This window comes from Notechis scutatus, chromosome 1, assembly GCF_049901735.1.
Source record: "Notechis scutatus isolate UNSWTSFEM ecotype Mainland chromosome 1, rNotScu1.2, whole genome shotgun sequence".
Lineage (NCBI taxonomy): Eukaryota > Metazoa > Chordata > Lepidosauria > Squamata > Elapidae > Notechis > Notechis scutatus.
The window spans coordinates 160940190-160958229 of record NC_142009.1 but is presented as its reverse complement, the minus strand read 5'-3'; the positions used below and the strand labels follow the sequence as shown (position 1 = coordinate 160958229).

The window sequence follows — 18040 nt, the reverse complement described above, 5'->3', positions numbered from 1 at the left end:
GGCTAAAAGCAGAGAATGGGTGGGGGTGTAGTTCCTAAGAGCATGGTGGCATGGAAGAAGGCCCTCATCAGTATCAAAGCTCTGGCACTTACCTTCTGTCCTTTGGCTCCAGCTGCACCTGGCGCACCATGGGGACCAGGTTCTCCCTTCCCTCCGCTTGAACCTTGTGGACCTGGCTGACCAGGAAAGCCTACAAGATGCATAATATTGCAAAAGATTTGCCGATGTTGTTCTAAACACCTAGTTGTGTCAGAATACTGTATACTGTATATTGCACGAGTCAAAAAGAAGGCTGTGAAAATATTTACAGACCTCTCACATCCTGGACATAAACTGTTTCAACTCCTTCCCTCAAAACGACACTATAGAGCACTGCACACCAGAACAACTAGACACAAGAACAGTTTTTTCCTGAAAGCCATCACTCTGCTAAACAAATAATTCCCTCAACACTGTTCAACTATTTACAAAGTCTGCACTTATAATCTTCTCATCACTCCCATCCCCTCCCACTTGTGATTGTAGGACTGTAACTTTGTTGCTTGTATCCATACGATTTATATTGACTATTCATACTGTTTCCTAGTGTGATTTGATTGTTGATTGTACCCTATGACTATCATTAAGTGTTGTACATTATTATTCTTGATTCTTAATGAATGTACCTTTTCTTTATGTATACTGAGAGTATTTACATCAAGACAAATTCCTTGTGTGTCCAATCACACTTGGCCAATAAAGTATTCTATTCTATTCTATTCTATTCTATTCTATTCTATTCTATTCTATTCTATTCTATTCTATTCTATTCTATTCTAAACCTAATGGAAAGATAAGATTCTCTCCTGATGGACAAATCTGGCTCCAGGTTCAGTCTTGGCTTACTTTTTCCAATAAGCAAACTAGTCAGAAAATCATTTAATAACTATTTATTTGAGTACTGTGATAAAGCGGGGTCTTCCTATGAAAAGGGGAAACCTGGAAAAATGGCTCAGATTTACTTTTATAGTCAGCACAACAAATTGATTGATTTAGTAAAAATTGATTGATTTAGTAAAAGTCATCCGTCCAATTACATCACAAGAATTAAAGCATCCAATAATATATGAGCATAGCCATATAAAAGAGCATTGTATTCTGAATAAAAATAAAAGAAATATTTGCATCAGAATGGATAAGGGTATGGATAAAATACATTCTCACGCTTCCCAAGGTTGGGCTTGAATATTTGCTTTGTGCATAGAGGTTTGTGAACAGCTAAAAATGAAACTATTATCTACAAATCTATCAAATGCTCTCTTGCCAATCCTCATTTCTGAAAGAAAGGCTTTTCTTGAAGATTAAGATTTATGGCAAATTATTAGCAATACATTTGAAAATGCATGCTTTTTCAAAATGTGAATTTAAAATACAAGAAAACCCATGTTCATCAATGCAACAGTACTACAAAATCTATATTGCAAGTATTATAAAGTCCATCCTGTGTGGCCATCACCCCCCAGAGGTAAGGAGGGGTCCCCCTCTCTTGTTCTTTAAGGAAGGCATGGAAACGTGGCTCTGTGACCTTGCTTGGGGTGCACAGAGGAGCAGGCAGCCATGGAGCTGCTTAGTACCTTGAAAACCCCCCTGCCCTCGCCTTTTAAGTAATTCCACCAAAGTCCTTTTCCATGTATGAGTATTATATAAAAAGGACAGCTGGTGGTGTTTCCATGATGAGATGCTTCCACAAAGATTTCTGCCTGTTGTCAATGCTGCTATTATATACATGCCAGTAAAAGATGTTTTATATGAGGACCCAGATTGTGGGTGGCAATATGCAAATAATGTAAATCATTAAATCATTCAGAGAGTGTTGTAAAGCACTATTGGGTGGTACAGTATATAAGCCTAAATGCTGTTGCTATAAAGTGGGAGCAGATCGGTCTATAGTATGTTGAACAGAAAGAAAACCCAGGAAATGGGCTGCATTTATTTGAGTTTGGGAAGCTTCTTTAGAAATCCAATTTTTTAAATCAAAATAATATTGATACATGGTATTAAATGTTAAGTTTTTAACTTTTTTGTTAGCTTATCCAACGACATCTCATTTCTTTGATATTCATAATTTAAAATATGTTTGAAATTTTTTGCTTTGGCCCCATCTCCAGCATAGAAGAAAGGATTTCTGAAATTTTGGACGTACTCTATTTACCTCAAATAATCTTCTTCAAATAGTCATTCATTTTATAGTGTAAGTAAGATAGTACCTGGGGGCCCTGTAGGGCCAGGAAACCCAATTCCTGGAGGCCCTGCCAGACCTTTTTCACCTGGCAGCCCAGGTCTTCCTGGGATCCCTGGATCTCCCTTGTCACCTGTGGAGGTAGGTATAAAATAAGCCATGTATTGTTCTGATGAAAAGGAATCATGGAACAATTAAGAACATTCTCCACATCGTAACACAACAAAATACCTTGGAGACCTGGATTTCCATCAGGTCCTGGAAAACCTCTGGCCCCCGGGGGACCAGGCAGGGAAATGACACGTCCAGCTTCACCTTTGGGGCCTTGTAAATAAATGCATAGAAGGATATACCAAATTAACAAATACATCATCTACTTTTTCAGAATATATAATTTAAGTCCTAATATTTATTTTCACTTATACAACAGTTGCAACAGGAAAATAAATCCTACTCAGCTCACTACGTCTTCTCTCTGGATAGCATGTAAAGATTGACATACGGGGAAACAATCTTAACACGCTATTTTTCCTCAGGTTTATTAATAACTTTATAATAAGAAACCCATCTTTAATCTTTAAAAAAGATTTTAAAAAATAAAAGTAAAAACTAAAAATACAACTAAAATGAAAAATAAATCTATAATATATTTTATACTTATCAACAGTGACTGGTTTTCTATTAATTTGCTATTATAATATCACAAAATCATTGTCACAGTAAAATATATTCCTGCATCCTTTGATTGATAGAAAACATGCTTTTCCAAATCAGATAGATCATGTATTTTTGATAACCATTTTTTAATATCTTAATACCACTATATTAACTTCTTAATATCATTATTTTTGCCACCCCCATGCGTACAACTGCATACAACTGCAATTCTTGAGAAATGAGCAATGTCCAAAGCTTTGGTATATAATTCAACATAACATTCACATAACATTTACAGATTTTCTCATGTGTAATAATATACATTAATATATTATTAATGGGACAGGTTGCCATCTATGGAACAGCTTGTCTTGCAGAGATGTGGGTACTCCATCATTGAAGGTTTTCAAGAGAAGATAGGATAACCATTCGTCTGGTATGGTATAAGGACTTTTGCTTTGGGCAAGGAGTTGGACTGGAAGACCTCTAAGGTCCCTTCTAGGTCTATGATTCTATGATTCTGCTATCCTAGAGAAATATGAAATGATCACATGACCATATCGTATGTGTCAGTAAGTCCTCCAATATTTTACAACTCCAGCCTAAAAAAAACCCAAATCTGATATCCATCCTTTCATATACATTCTTTGGGGAGTCCAATACTCCCTAAATTGAATTATTTTGATGAATCAACCTTAATTTCAAATTTTTAGATGACCCGAAGCCATTGCTGTGGCTTTCTCAGAATTCTTTAGTTCATATCTGACATATCCCAGAAATGTCAACTTTAAAAATATTGGTTTGTATTTTACTTGTTTTCACAACAGCCACACAAAGAGTATGTTACTGATTATTACTTTAAAAAATCGCTGGTTTTTAGCAAAATTACAAATGCAGGCAAATGTTTTCTTGCTTTATATAATGGATGAGGAAGACTAAAAAAGGAAAGGTGTTGCATATCTCTGCTTGTCTAACACGTTAAACAATGTATTAGACAAACAGAGATTACATAATCTAAAAGGCAAATATTCTGGAATCAATTTGCATAATTAGATACAATTCTTGCATTTTATAGGTCCACATTGTGTAGAAAATGGAAAAAGTGCCCAAATACATGAAAAGAGAAGTACAATATATAAATAGCAACAGTTATTTAGTACAATCTATCTATAGATGGCATCTTTTCCATTGTCTATTTCTTCACAGCAAACTGTAAGGTGAAGCCCTTTTTTGTGTGTGTGTGTGGGGGGGGGAGGGAGAGCAAATATGGGTTTCTAAGACCCAGCAAGTCATCATTCTATCTTACTATAGATCAGAGGTGTCAAACTCGATTTCATTGAGAATCGCATGAAGGTTGTGTTTGACTTTGAGGGGCCAGTTGGGCATGGCCAGCTCAACGTCACTTGTGTTGGGGGCGCATGTGGTGGTCCAGGTGGGGCTGGGGGGATCCACTGTCTCCAGCAAAGGACGAGACCAAGGAGAATGCCAAACCCTTGGACCCTCAGATGATGACGCAGGCTGTCCAGAGCCCTAGGCAGTGGAGGGCAAGTGTCCAATCCTGCCCTCAAGCTCCCAGGGCATTGGGACCTGACAACTCAGCCCCACTTCCCCGAGGGGGTGCCCAGCTGCGCTTACCTCCTCCTTGAGGCTGCTGCTGTTCTTGCTGTCCTTGGCCAGGTTGCTCATGGTGTGTGGGGGAGGGCAAAGTGTGTGGATCAGAGGGAGGCCCACTCCTTCTCCATTCAAGGAGACCTAGCTTTGTAACCAAAGCATTCTCAGCAATAGGATGGGAGACCATCAGGAGAAGTCAGGAGGAGGAGACAAGGGGATGGTGAAAGGGCAGGAGAGCTGCTGGGGGCCAAGTGCTTCCCTCACACCCTCCCTCCCTTTCATTATAATCTCCTTCCTTCCTTTTCCCTTTTCTTCTTTTCCCTTCCCTCTTCATTCTCCGTTCTTTCTTCTTCCTTCCCCTATTTCCTTCTTTTTCCTTCCTCTCTCTCCTCCCATTTCCCCATGAGCCATGGTGGTGCAGGGTTAGAATGCAGTACTGCAGGCTACTTCAGCTACTGCCAGCTGCCTGAAAATTGGCAGTTCAAATCTTACCAGGTTCGAGGCTGACTCAGCCTTCCATTCTTCTGAGGTCAGTAAAATGAGGATCCAGATTGTTGGGGGCAATAGGCTGACTCTGTAAACTGCTTAACGAGGGCTATAAAACACTGTAAAGCAGTATATAAGTCTAAGTGTTATTGCTGTTACTGTTCCTTCTTTTTCTTTTTCTCTTTCCTCTTTCTCTTTCTCCTTTCCTGTGATAGTCTGCTCCAGCACTCTGCCCAAGAAAACGGAGCTTGGGAGGGCCACACCAATCTCCATTTTTGCTGGCAGAAGCATCATGGGCCAGTCCTTTGCTGTTTCCAGGGTGGCTCCACAGCCAGATTTAAGCAACCTGTGGGCCTTAAGTTTGACACCCCTGCTATAGAACAATATTCTCAATCTCAGCAGATTTAGATTTAGATTTATTTGGTTTGTCAATTGCTTACAAGATAATAGGTATAAGTAAAAGCATAGTTATGAATACATGGATAAATAAGAAAAATAAAAAAATAAAAGAAACAATAGGACAGGGACGGTAGGCACGTTGGTGCGCTTATGCACGCCCCGTATAGACCTCTTAGGAAAGGGGTGAGATCAATAGTAGACAGTCTAAGGTTAAAGTTTTTGGGGTTTGGGGAAGAAACCACAGATCAGGTAGTGTATTCCAGACATTGACCACTCTGTTGCTGAAGTTGTATTTCCTGCAATCAAGTTTGGTGTGGTTAACCTTGAGTTTGTATCTATTGTGTGCTCTTGTATTGTTATGGTTGAAGCTGAAGTATTCGTTGACAGGTAGGACATTGCAATGTATGATTTTATATACTATACTTAGATCAGACTGAAGGCGGCGTAGTTCTAGGTTTTCTAGGTCTAGAATTTCAAGTCTGGTGGCATAAGGTATTCTGCAACGAGTAGAGGAGTGGAGAACTCTTCTTGTGAAATATTTCTGGACTTTCTCAACTGTGTTAATATCAGATACGTAATGTGGGTTCCAAACTGATGAGCTGTATTCGAGTATTGGTCTAGCAAATGTTTTGTATGCTCTAGTTAGTAGTGTAATATTACCAGAGAAAAAGCTACATAAGATTAGGTTAACAACTCTTAATGCCTTTTTGGCTATGTAGTTACAGTGGGCTCTAGCACTTAGATCATTAGAGATGAGTACTCCAAGATCCTTGACAGAGTTTGGATCATCAACAAGATCTTGACTATTCAGCCTGTATTTTATTTTCTGATTTTTTTTTTTTTGCCAATATGTAAGACAGAGCATTTATTTGTTGAGATTTGAAGTTGCCATTTGTTTGACCATTCTGATACATAGTCAAGGTCTTTTTGAAGGGTAGCAGTATTGTCTGTGGTGTTGAATAGCTTTACATCGTCAGCGAAGAGAAATCCAACCAGCATGCTAGATGGGAATTCTGAGAGTTGAAGTCCATGCATCTTAGAGCTGCTGGGTTTGCGAAACACTGCTGTGGACAAGGTTTGTAAATCTTGTTTGCATATATATCATAAAAGGGTACTATTTGGAAACCATATATTTAAATGATGTTATTATTCAGAGATAGGACTTTTAAAATATCTTAAGAAACAGATTTCCAAGTTACAAAAGTTAGAATATTTCATCTTAGCTTTTGTTTCCCCCAGTGGTTTCCTTGTTTCTTCCACTAAAATAATCTGTGGGTTGTTTTGTCAAAATAATGACAGTTTTGAAGAATTTGTCTTTTTGAATCACAAAGGCAATCCCCATATTACATAAATAGCTGCCAATTCTGCTGCTATGTCTGTGATAACACAAAATGTAACACTCATTTTAATCACTGCAAAATGTAGTACATACGGTGACCATCTGCCCATTTTTAAAAACGAGTATGCACATTACTTTTATAATATTACCTGGAAGTCCAGGGTTCCCAGGGATTCCAGAAAGCCCGCTTTCTCCTTTATCACCCTGTGGTCCAGGACTCCCAGCTCCTGGAGGACCAGGGAAACCTCTGTCTCCAGGGGGCCCTGGTAAACCACTTATTCCTGGGAGTCCACGGTCTCCTTTTAATCCAATGGTCCCCTGGTTTAAGGAAAGAAGAAAGTAAGTGGGGTCAGAGGTGGTATTCAGCAGATTCTGACCAGTTCTGGAGAACCAGTAGCGGAAATTTTGAGTAGTTCGGAGAACCGGCAAATACCACCTCTGACTGGAGATTTTACAGTATCCTTCCCACACCCACCAAGCCACATTCACAAAACCGGTAGTAAAAAAATTTGAATCCCACCACTGAGTGGGGGAGAGGAAGAATTTCCTGCTCCCCAGGAAGAACTGATATACACTTCTATACTCGCTGAATAGTTCCTGATCTAAGTCTGGACCAGGATGAAATCCAGTCTGTTATGGAGATTTGGGGATGGGGAAGGTTCTTCCTGTACAACCTCCAGAAACATGGAGTTAGCACACAGGGTGGAGTCATCTGTGGGAATCTAATAGAGACTCTCTCAGTTCTTTTAAACAGACCTTTTCCCAGGGTCTCTGGACATGCCTACTAGGGTTAGGTACACAGGAACCAAGGTCAAGAGGCCACATAAACAAAGTCAAACACAGGATCCATAACAATAGAAACTGGTTGTTTATAGTTGATTTGTCTCCACTTCTAAAACCTCTGTTATTTAAAGGATTTGCTCAGTACATTACCTGCTCTCATAAAAATGCAGGCAAAGCAAAGTTCAGGAGCCATTATAGTTGATCGCAAAACATAGTATTGGAATTGATTCAGAAAAAAAAGGCTCTTGGTAATCCTGGGATTGATGCTTCTTGAGAAGGTATGTACTATGTCAGCATAAAATTTATCTTAATGAATAATTCACTTGGTGCAATTATTAGGGGCAAGCAGGTAATCAATGAGATGGATTTGATGTTTGTTCCAAATTAGGCTTAATAATTATGCTGACAAAGCGTTGAATTGAAAAATGCTTCCCCTTTATTCCACTCACAATAATAAGAACTGGATGCTTTATGATAGGAAATGATGAGGCAGCAAGGAAGGATGTCCACTATGGACGTTCCACAAGTACAGTATTGAGAACAAATATAAACAGGGGACATCACAGACTCCTGTCCTGGGAAGGGGGTTGGACAAAAGGCCTCCAAGGTCCCTCCCAGCTCCATAATTCTGTGTCCATCTGGAAAGATGTCTCATGGCGAAAATTGGTAATGAAGAGGCAATGAAATGTTGCTGGATTTCACAATAGTCAAGTAACTGTAGCCAATATTATATAATAATAATAATAATAATAATAATAATAATAATAATAATAATAATAATAATAATAATGTTGATAATGTTGATGATGGTGGTGGTGGTGGTGGTGGTGATTATTATTATTATTATTATTATTCTACACAAAAATGATAGTATACACAGCAGACGAGATAACCATGCTGGGTCTCGTATCACAAATCACTAGTCAAACACTTCCCAAGTATTTAAGACTGCGTGATGTATCGGCAGATGCGCAGATCCCAGTAAGGTGGCCTTCTGCAGCTGACCAATGGTGATCTTGTCAGCGCCAATTGTTTTTAAGTGCTTGCCTAGGTCTTTAGACACAGCACCCAGTGTGCCGATTACCACTGGAACCACCTGCACTGGTTTATGCCAAAGTCTCTGCAGTTCGATTCTCAAGTCCTGATATCTGGTGACTTTTTCAAGTTGTTTCTCATCGATTCTGCTGTCATCAGGTATGGCAATGTCGATGATCCACACTTTTTTCTTCTCCACAATCGTGATATCCGGGGTATTGTGTTCCAAAACTTTGTCAGTCTGTATTCGGAAGTCCCACAGTAGTTTTGCATGCTCATTTTTGACCACTTTTTCAGGCTTATGATCCCACCAGTTCTTTGCTACAGGCAGATGGTAGTTGTGACACAAGTTCCAGTGGACCATCTGAGCGACTGTGTTGTGACGTTGTTTATAGTCAGTCTGAGCTATTGTCTTGCAACAGCTCAGTATGTGATCAATGGTTTCATCTGCTTCTTTGCAGAGTCTGCATTTGGGGTCATCAGCAGATTTTTCTATTCTGGATTTGATTACATTCGTTCTGATGGCTTGTTCTGGGGCTGCAAGAATCAGGCCTTCTGTTTCTTTCTTCAGTGTTCCATTGGTCAGCCATAACCAGTTCTTTTCCTTATCTACTTTTCCTTGGATCTTTTCAAGGAACTGTCCATGTGGTGCTTTGTTACACCAGCTGTCAGTTTGCATCGCTGTTTTTCTATATTGATTTTTGGTTTGCTGCACTTTGAGCAACTTCCTCTTGTTGACCTCCATCAAAGCTGGTTCAACACTGTCTTTCACATAATTTGCCAGAGCGTGCTTCTCTTCTTTGACTGTCTGCTTCACTTGCAAAAGTCCTCTGCCGCCTGCTTTTCTGGGCAAATATAACCTGTCGACGTCACTACATGGGTGCAGCACATAGTGTATGGTCATCAGTTTTCTTGTTTTCCTATCCAAGCTGTCCAGCTTATGATCCCAGCAGTATACCTGATGATGGGTATGGCCTAGGTATTTATAGCCTTGATGGTGTTACCGCCATTCAGTTTGCTTTTTAGAAGTTTTCTGTCCCTTTGTGTTATTATTGTTATTGTTGTTATTATTATTATTCAGCATAGAGTTCAGCCTGGACAAATGCACCACAGTGGCACTGAAGAAAAGAAAAATCATAGAAAGTGATGGAATCGAAATGCCCAATGGACAAACCATCAAGTGCCACCAACCCGAAGCCTACAAATACCTGGGCATATCTGATGATGGGTGTGGTCCAGATATTTATAGCCTTGATGGTGTTACTGCCATTCAGTTTGCTTTTTAGAATTTTTCTGGCCCTTTGTGTGTATTCTTTGCTGTCCACATTTTTCACTTGCCCATGCTTGATATTGTTCACCTGCAGTATGCCCAGGTATTTGTAGGCTTTGGGTTGGTGGCACTTGATGGCTTGTCCATTGATCATTTCGATATTATTATTGTTATTATTATTATTATTATTATTATTATTATTATTATTATTATTATTATTATTATTATTATTATTGTTGTTGTTGTTGTTGTTGTTAATATTATCTCTTTTATTCATTAAACATGAAACTCAATCAACTGAACATTTAAAAACGTATTACAAATATCATTGATGGTTGATATGGTTGCTGCCAGCATCCTAGGTATCAACTAAATATTTTCTTAAGATGTACAATGTTCCAAGTTGCACAGTTTTTTGCAGTTCCGGTGGTGTTACTGCAGGAAGCTGCAATTATTATTGTTGTTTTTGTTGTTCTTGTTGTTTCCCAATTGTTTAAATATAACTCAAAGAGGTGAACATATCTAAAACTCCTGTCTCCTGTGAGCAGCAATTCTCTGAGAAGTGTTGGGCTCAAAGTCATCCATCCAGCTTTCATGCTTAAGGGATAGCTGGAGCTCACAGATTCTGCTTTCTAAACCACTACACCAAAGATTAATTGGTTAAACGTACTTTGATTGATTCAAGGGAATGTCTCCTCTTTAATCAAGCAGCAGTTTGTTTTCAGTTTGTTACTGAAATCCAGCTGTGTCAATATCAGTCAGTGGAACGAATTCCTTCACTCTCTTCAGCCCTTATTGCCCACCCAAAATTGATATGGCTCAAGAGAAAATGAAGGATTGAGAAAAGCTTCTTTTACAAACAGAGGTTAAATTGTTTTGGGATGTTGCTGAATAGGTAACTTTTAGTAAAAGTGATTATAATAATATGTACAACAAATGCCCTACTAGAAGAGGTATTCCCCTTTCTGTTGTTAGTTGCAAAGTCATGTCCAACCCATCGTGACCCCATGGACAATGTTCCTCCAGGCCTTCCTGTCTTCTATCATCTTCTGGAGTCCATTTAAGCTCACGCTGACTGCTTCAATGACTCCATCCAGCCACCTCATTCTCTGTTGTCCTCTTCTTCTATTGCCCTCAATCTTTCCCAGGATTAAGCTCTTCTCCAGTGAGTCCTTCCTTCTCCTTAGGCAGCCAAAGTATTTGAGTTTCATCTTCAGGATCTGGCCTTCTAAAGAGCAGTCAGGGTTGATATTCTCTAGGACTGACTGGTTTGATCGCCTTGCAGTCCAAGGGCCTCACAGGAGTCTTCTCCAGCACCATAGTTCAAAGGCCTCAATTCTTTGGCGCTCAGCCTTTCTTATGGTCCAACTTTCACAGCCATATATTGCAACTGGGAAAACCATAGCTTTGACTATACACACTTTTGTTGGCAGGGTGATGTCTTTTAATATGTTGTCTAGATTTGCCAAGGGCTTTCCTTCCCAGGAGCAAGCATCTTTTAATTTATTGGCTGTAGTCCCCATCTGTGGTGATCTTGGAGCCCAGGAAAATAAAATCTGTTCACTACCTTCATTTCTTCCCCATCTATTTGCCAGGAATTGAGAGGGCCGGATGCCATGATCTTAGTTTTCTTAATGTTGAGTTTCAAGCTAACTTTTGCACTCTCTCCTTCACCCGCATCAAGAGGGTCTATAGTTCCTCTTCACTTTCTGCCATTAGAGTGGTATCATCTGCATATCTGAAGTTGTTGATATTTCTCCCGGCAATCTTAATTCCAACTTTTGATTCATCTAGCCCTGCCTTTCTCACGATGTGCTCTGCATATAAATTAAATAGGCAGGGCGACAGTATACAGCCTCACCAAACTCCTTTCCCAATTTTGATCAGTGGTTCCGGGTCCAGTTCTCACTGTTGCTTCTTGACCCGCATATAGGTTTCTCAAGAGACAAATAAGATGGTCTGGTACTCCCATCTCTTTAAGAACTTGCCACAATTTGTTGTGATCCACACAATCAAAGGCTTTCATAGTCAACGAATCTCCTTTCTACATATAGTGAAACATCTTAAACTTCTAAAACTGCGGCCCATCTGTGCATCAGTTAACCACAGCATATGCTTTTTCTTTCAGACTATGCATTTACTAGAGTTCATTAATTTATCTACTCATATTACCAAGGGATTTTTATTCAACCAGTTAAGAGTTCTATATAATTCATCATATTATGCAAATGTTCAGAAATGTTTTAAAAATAAATTTAATTAATTTAAACACACACACATAATTATGTTCTATAATGTGTATAAAAGAATGGACATAACAGATAGATACATACAGATGCTCCTTTAGGACCTGGGATGCCAGGGACACCATCCTTTCCTGGCCTTCCTTCTTTGCCAGGAATACCTGATTGTCCAGGTAATCCTGGTTCTCCTTGTTCACCTTTTACAATGGAGTCATAGAATATTTCTCCAGGTTCTCCTTTTGGTCCTGGGATTCCTGTCAAACCACGTACACCAGGAGGTCCCTGAAATTACAGTTACAGCAGAATTAGTTTTCTTCTGTCAAGCTGTTTAGTGAAGTACTTGCCAAAATTGCTCATTTAAAAAAAAAATGCACCTGTAAATTAACAGTAATCTATGGGCCACTGAATTATCCCTTGATGTGAAGTTCAAACTCGGTTAAAATGGAAGATTTCCAGTGAAATTCATGGTGGACATTTATGAAAAAGTGGAGATGGTGGTGTTTAGCAGCCAAATGGAGACAGTGGACCCTCTCCAGACAAGAGGAAACTATAAGATCACCCACCTCTACTCCAGAAGTATGTTCCTCATGAGAAGACTGCAGCACATGCAGTCGACTCTTGAGTAGAACGACTGGGGATCAGGGAAGAGTCAGCTTTCACCTGCAATGCCACCTTTCTAAGGGCATTAGAACACTAAAACTTGCTGAAGGTTTGCTCAGAGCCTGACTTTTTAAACACCTTAGAATGTAACTTATTTATAGTTAAAAAGAGATCCCCAGATCAGTGGGATAAAGGGGGAAAAAAGCGTTTGGTGAGTCAAGTTTTCTTCTGGAACAAAAGTGGATACAATAGCAAGCAGCTTAATATGGTTTGGATTTAAGAAAGTTTTCTCTTAAAGAGGAAAGTTCTCTCTCTTAATTTGAAAAGTGCTTTTGTTTAAAATAACCACAATGGAGGAATGTCTGGTGAAGATGGCAGGATTTGCTGAGATGGCAACGTTGATTTCTTTGATTAGGTAATTGGTATTGTTTTTATCTTGTTAATCATTTCTTTAATAAAAAATATAAAAATTATATTCAAAAATGAATTCAGTAAAATGAATCCAAGAGTAAATTGAAATTATCAGGGCAGATTCATAAAATCACACTCCCTGAAATTGCTTCAATAGTACCAATAAAGGAGAATATTTGTTTTCTCTAGTTTACTAGAGAAGAAGAAAACAAAAACTCGCTACCCTTCCTGGACATTCTGATCAGCAGAGACCACAATGCCAAACTAGAAATGCAAGTCTACAGAAAAAACACTCATACTAACCATACTACCAAAGGAACAAGCCAATCTCCCACAAGAGAAGCTGTGTAAGGACTTTATTAAAATGAGCCCAGACACTCTGCAGCAACCCAGAATAGCAGAAAAAGGAAATGGAGCACCTATGCAACACATTCCAAGAAAATGAACACCCACACAACTTTATCAAAAGGTCCCTGACCTCTCAACCCAATACTGCACAACCCACACAAATCCTAAAAAGAATTATATTGCCATACATCAAGAATATCTCAGAAACCATGAATAGACTTCTACAACCACATGGAATCAGTATAGCACTCAAGTCAACTAAAACCCTTCAAAACATCTTAAGCAAACTAAAAGACCCAGTAACCGTAGAAGAAAAAATAGGAATCATCTACAACATACAATGTAAGAACTGCAACAACCACTATTTAGGACAAACAGACAGAAGACTGGCAGAACACATCCATGAACACCAGCTGGCAGTCAGAAGACATGATGAGAATTCTTCAATTTCACAACATATAGATAGATTTAACCATAGTTTCAATTGGGAAAATATGACAATCCTAGACCAGGCCAAAGTCCAAAAATGCCAGGGACGTTGTTAATGTCTATGTGTCTATTCTAGAAGCATGGAACTCTGAGAAAACAACCATTAATAGACACATAGACATCAACAGCATCTATAGACTATGCAATAGAGATAATCAACCAGCCCCAAAGAGAAAAAGACTCCAGCACCTCTCCACCAGTAAGCAGCACTCAGATTAGCATAGATTAACTTCAAGATTAACTTCAGATCAACAATCAAGTCAGCAATACCCCAGTCAAGAAACTGCCAAACAGCCATCAGTAAACAGCCCAACCAAAGAATCTCTAAGACTTGCCTCCACCCTCACAGGCAGGCAAGGCACCAGAATATAAACTGACAGCAAACAGCACTCCTTACTAGCACTGATGATGTTGCCTAGTTAGGGTAATGAAACTTTTGCAAGAAAACAAGCAAGCTCAGGGAGCACCAAGGACCCCTGCTTCAACAGTGCCACCGCCTCCAACAATCACCTACACACAGAAATTCCAAAGAAAAGAAAGCTCTCATTTCCAAAGAAAATTATCATTCCAAAGGTAGGGAACTGAAGCATGGGTGCATTTTTAAACAATTCCACATTCAATGATAGTGAAGAATTTCTATCCTTACAGGCATACTTTCTCATTTATTAACATAATATTTCTTGATCCCAAAATTGGGCAGACTCTGATTTAGAAATCTAGTAAACTAACTAGTTAGTTTGCTTTTTGGAAGCAATTGCATGGTTTAAAGGCCATACACAGAAGTTCTAGTCAAGAAAATAAAGGACATAGTAAATAACTTAAGTGGACAACTTGTAACTGCTTTGACCCCTGGTTATTATAAATACGAAGGAATCTGCCACCCTTTGGGTCATCCTTTCATATTTTTTTCTTGCCTAATTACTCAATGCTTTCCACAATGTATAGTTTCTATTGTATTGCCTTCACTGGAAAAGCTGAGATACATTCACAGATGTATCTGCCTTGAAAATACCCTATGTTGAATTGTATAGCACAGTCAAACATCAGCATGTTTTGTATTATGTCATGAAGTGTTTTATTATCATTTTAACATCATAAAACATGTTATAAAATTTGCCAAATCATGGGTTTTAGATTTTGGACACACTTGGTTCTAGTTGGTGCCCTAAGATGCATCATTTCATCCTGTTAAAAGATTACAGGACTGAGAGTTTTAGTCCATGAAGTCACCCACAGCACAAGCCACTGCCCTCAAGGCAGTAGGAATTGCTACTGGCTTCCCTCTTCACAATGATTAATCAGACTGCTTCTCTGCCAGTAATCTGTATTCTTCAGCAGAAATATTGAGAAAGAACAGAACGTCTCCAGTGAGAAACTAGCAGGTCGCAAGCTGTGCGCTGGGAGAAGGAGAAGCACCAATGCTTTCCTTTTCCCCTGCCAGAAACTGCTCAGGACTGCTAGTGGCCTTCCAGCAGCCCAGCTTAAAAACACTATCCTCTCCAAGTGGCCTTGCTCAAGTGTGCTGCAAAGCAAGGAAATTAATGATACCTGCATGCATTTGTGAATGTATATGTGCATGTGTTAAATGGGGGAGGGGCATGCATCTGCAGCTCCTGACCTAGCAACCTGTGTGGTCCTAAAGATCTTGGCTATTGACATAACTGAAACATTATTACTCCTTTCCATAAGGGCTGTGAGATGGGAAATGCAAGCTTTTTCCTATTCATCAAAACAAAATGCCATGCCCTTAAATACAAAAAGAAAGATGCTTTGGCCTTGTATTTGTAATTCATTGCCTAAGATAATGAACACTAAAGCACTGATGACATTCATTATTACAAAAACATTTATCTGAAAAGTTGCCCAAAACGCCCATTTACTTACTGCCACTCCCGGAATGCCTTCAAATCCAGGAAGGCCTCTATCACCTTTAGCACCTGGTGGTCCTGGATTGCCTTTTTAAAGGAATAGAATATGTGTGTATAAATAAAGAAATAAGTGCTTGGAAGAGCATTTTCTAGCTATCATTTCAAATTGTACATGCTAACTACAGTATTTGCAGAAGGCATAAAAGTGTACAGCTTTAGTTTAAAAAGAAAAAGAGGGGAAAAAGTATTTAGATTGGCTTTTGATATTTTTGGAGAGCCACATTTGTCTGGCTGAAACCTTGATCACTGCTTTGAATGAGAAGATGGCTTTGGATAGTCAAAGGTACTAAATCCCTTCCCAAAATCCTCAAATTTTGTTCTCAGCTACTATGAAGAACTGGTGGTAATGAAAGGGCTGTCTCAATGACTTGAAGACTAGTGCCAAATAACTGTCAACATATGTTACTGGAATGAATTGAGAAACTCTTCTTGAGTCTGTCTGTTCAGCAATTTTCTACTTTTATTGTATTCAAAAGTGCTAATCAAAAAATCACATGTAATGGAGAAAGATCTGCTCAATAAAAACTAAGTATAATATTTTTTTTAAACCGATAGCTTTAAAAAACTTTAATTTTTTTTTTGAGCCTATTGTGGGCATGGGTCATAAAACTTTTGCCATGTGGATGCTTGCCTAATCTTAAAAGCTGCTGGGGTGGCTAGACATTTAAAAAAAAACCAGTCATGTATTGTATTAGAAGTCAACTGTTGAAGGTTACTCCCATGTAATGTTTAGGCCACTCATTATAAATTAAAATATTGGCCAGTTCCATCTGTGAGTAGTATTGCTCTGTGTTTAATCTATTTTTCAGGAAGTTTTTGAAATAGTTGGCAATGCCTATAATTTAAAATCAGTGTCAGAAATCCTACTTATTGATTGCCAGTAAGATCAATACTTTTTACTTGAACTAGCTATATTGGAATGATAATTCAATATGTTTTTCTTCAACAATAAAAAGAAGGAATTTTATGTAATTTTTAACCATCACCTCAATTACAGAGAATGCTCATCCTTTCCAAACTGCTTAAACAAAACTAAACGATCATGCAATTGTGTAGAAATTGTGGATGAAGTTTGACATTTGTGAGACTTATTTTTCAAACAGCCATTTATAATGTTTTCACATTTTGCGTAGACAGAGAAAAGATGCAGGATAAGAAAATGTAGGCTTGTTACTCTTATTTTTTGTTCAGGAGAAAATAAAGATTGCATTTTCAGAAAAAGGCAGAGTTAACTTCACTTCTACTGCTCCAGGGTCAAACAAGAGACTCTTTCATCAAAATGAATTAAAATAAATGCCAAAATTATTTAACTCATGTTAAGAATGAAATTGAAATTTGAAGAGCCCAGAATAGAAGGGAGGAACATTCCAAACAGTGGTGGGATTCAAATTTTTTTACTACCAGTTCTGTGGGCATGGCTAGGGGTTTATAGCCATGTGACTAGGTGGGCGTGGCTTTTTTGCTTTTTGGAGTACCCCCCATTTTGGGGGCCTTCTGGGTCTCAGGGAAGCCTCCTGGGCGAAGCAGTAAGTAAGCGAGGGGAATCCCAGCACAGCTGATCGTAGGAACAGCTGATTGTCGGGAGGAGAAAAAAAAGAAATACCCTAAGGAGTGACTGGGCGGGCTAGCGTCAGGCAGGCGGGGCAAGTGAGCGACCGGCGACCAAGTCAGGGCGTGGCCAGCCAGAAGACCCTCCTTGCTACTGGTTCAGAGGAACCGGTGCGAACCGGCTGAATAGCACCAATGATTCCAAGTGATTCTTACTTTCTCCTCATCTAGTAGTAATACAAACTAACATTTAAAACTTGTTATTTTGTTACAAATGTGTATGTTGAAACTATCTCTCCATTTCTATATGAAGCAACATGATGAATGGAACAACAGAAAAACAGAACAAATTCTAGGGAAAAGTTTTATCTGCAATCTAATTAAGGGATTCCCTCTTTTTATTTTACCTGGTTCCCCTTGAAGCCCTTGGGGCCCTGGTGGTCCAGGAAAACCTGCTCCATCACAGTCCAAGCAGCCATCACCTTTATCACCTATGGGAAAAGGTAAACATGTTTGAAAATTCTTTACATTCAGCATCTCATACCTCAGGAATGGAAATATGTGTGACATAATATTCAACACATATTTAATCAAACTTTGAATGTGACATGTTGAAAATAATCTACTTGAAACCCTAAAGCAGGGGTGTCAACCTGATTGCATCGTTGGCTGTAT

At 39.0% G+C, this 18040-nt stretch overlaps 1 protein-coding gene across 1 annotated transcript in view; it reads right to left on the bottom strand.

Moving 5' to 3' along the window:
* The window catches only part of COL4A1 (collagen type IV alpha 1 chain), a 117365-nt gene that overhangs the window by 57937 nt on the left and 41388 nt on the right, over positions 1-18040 (bottom strand). The window contains exons 22-28 of the mRNA XM_087953225.1: positions 17773-17856; positions 15774-15844; positions 12132-12323; positions 6860-7028; positions 2450-2542; positions 2247-2351; positions 93-190 (exon numbers count right to left, since the gene is read on the bottom strand). Of these exons, the coding sequence (XP_087809351.1) occupies positions 93-190; positions 2247-2351; positions 2450-2542; positions 6860-7028; positions 12132-12323; positions 15774-15844; positions 17773-17856 (812 nt within the window). The remainder of the gene's footprint in view (positions 1-92; positions 191-2246; positions 2352-2449; positions 2543-6859; positions 7029-12131; positions 12324-15773; positions 15845-17772; positions 17857-18040) is intronic.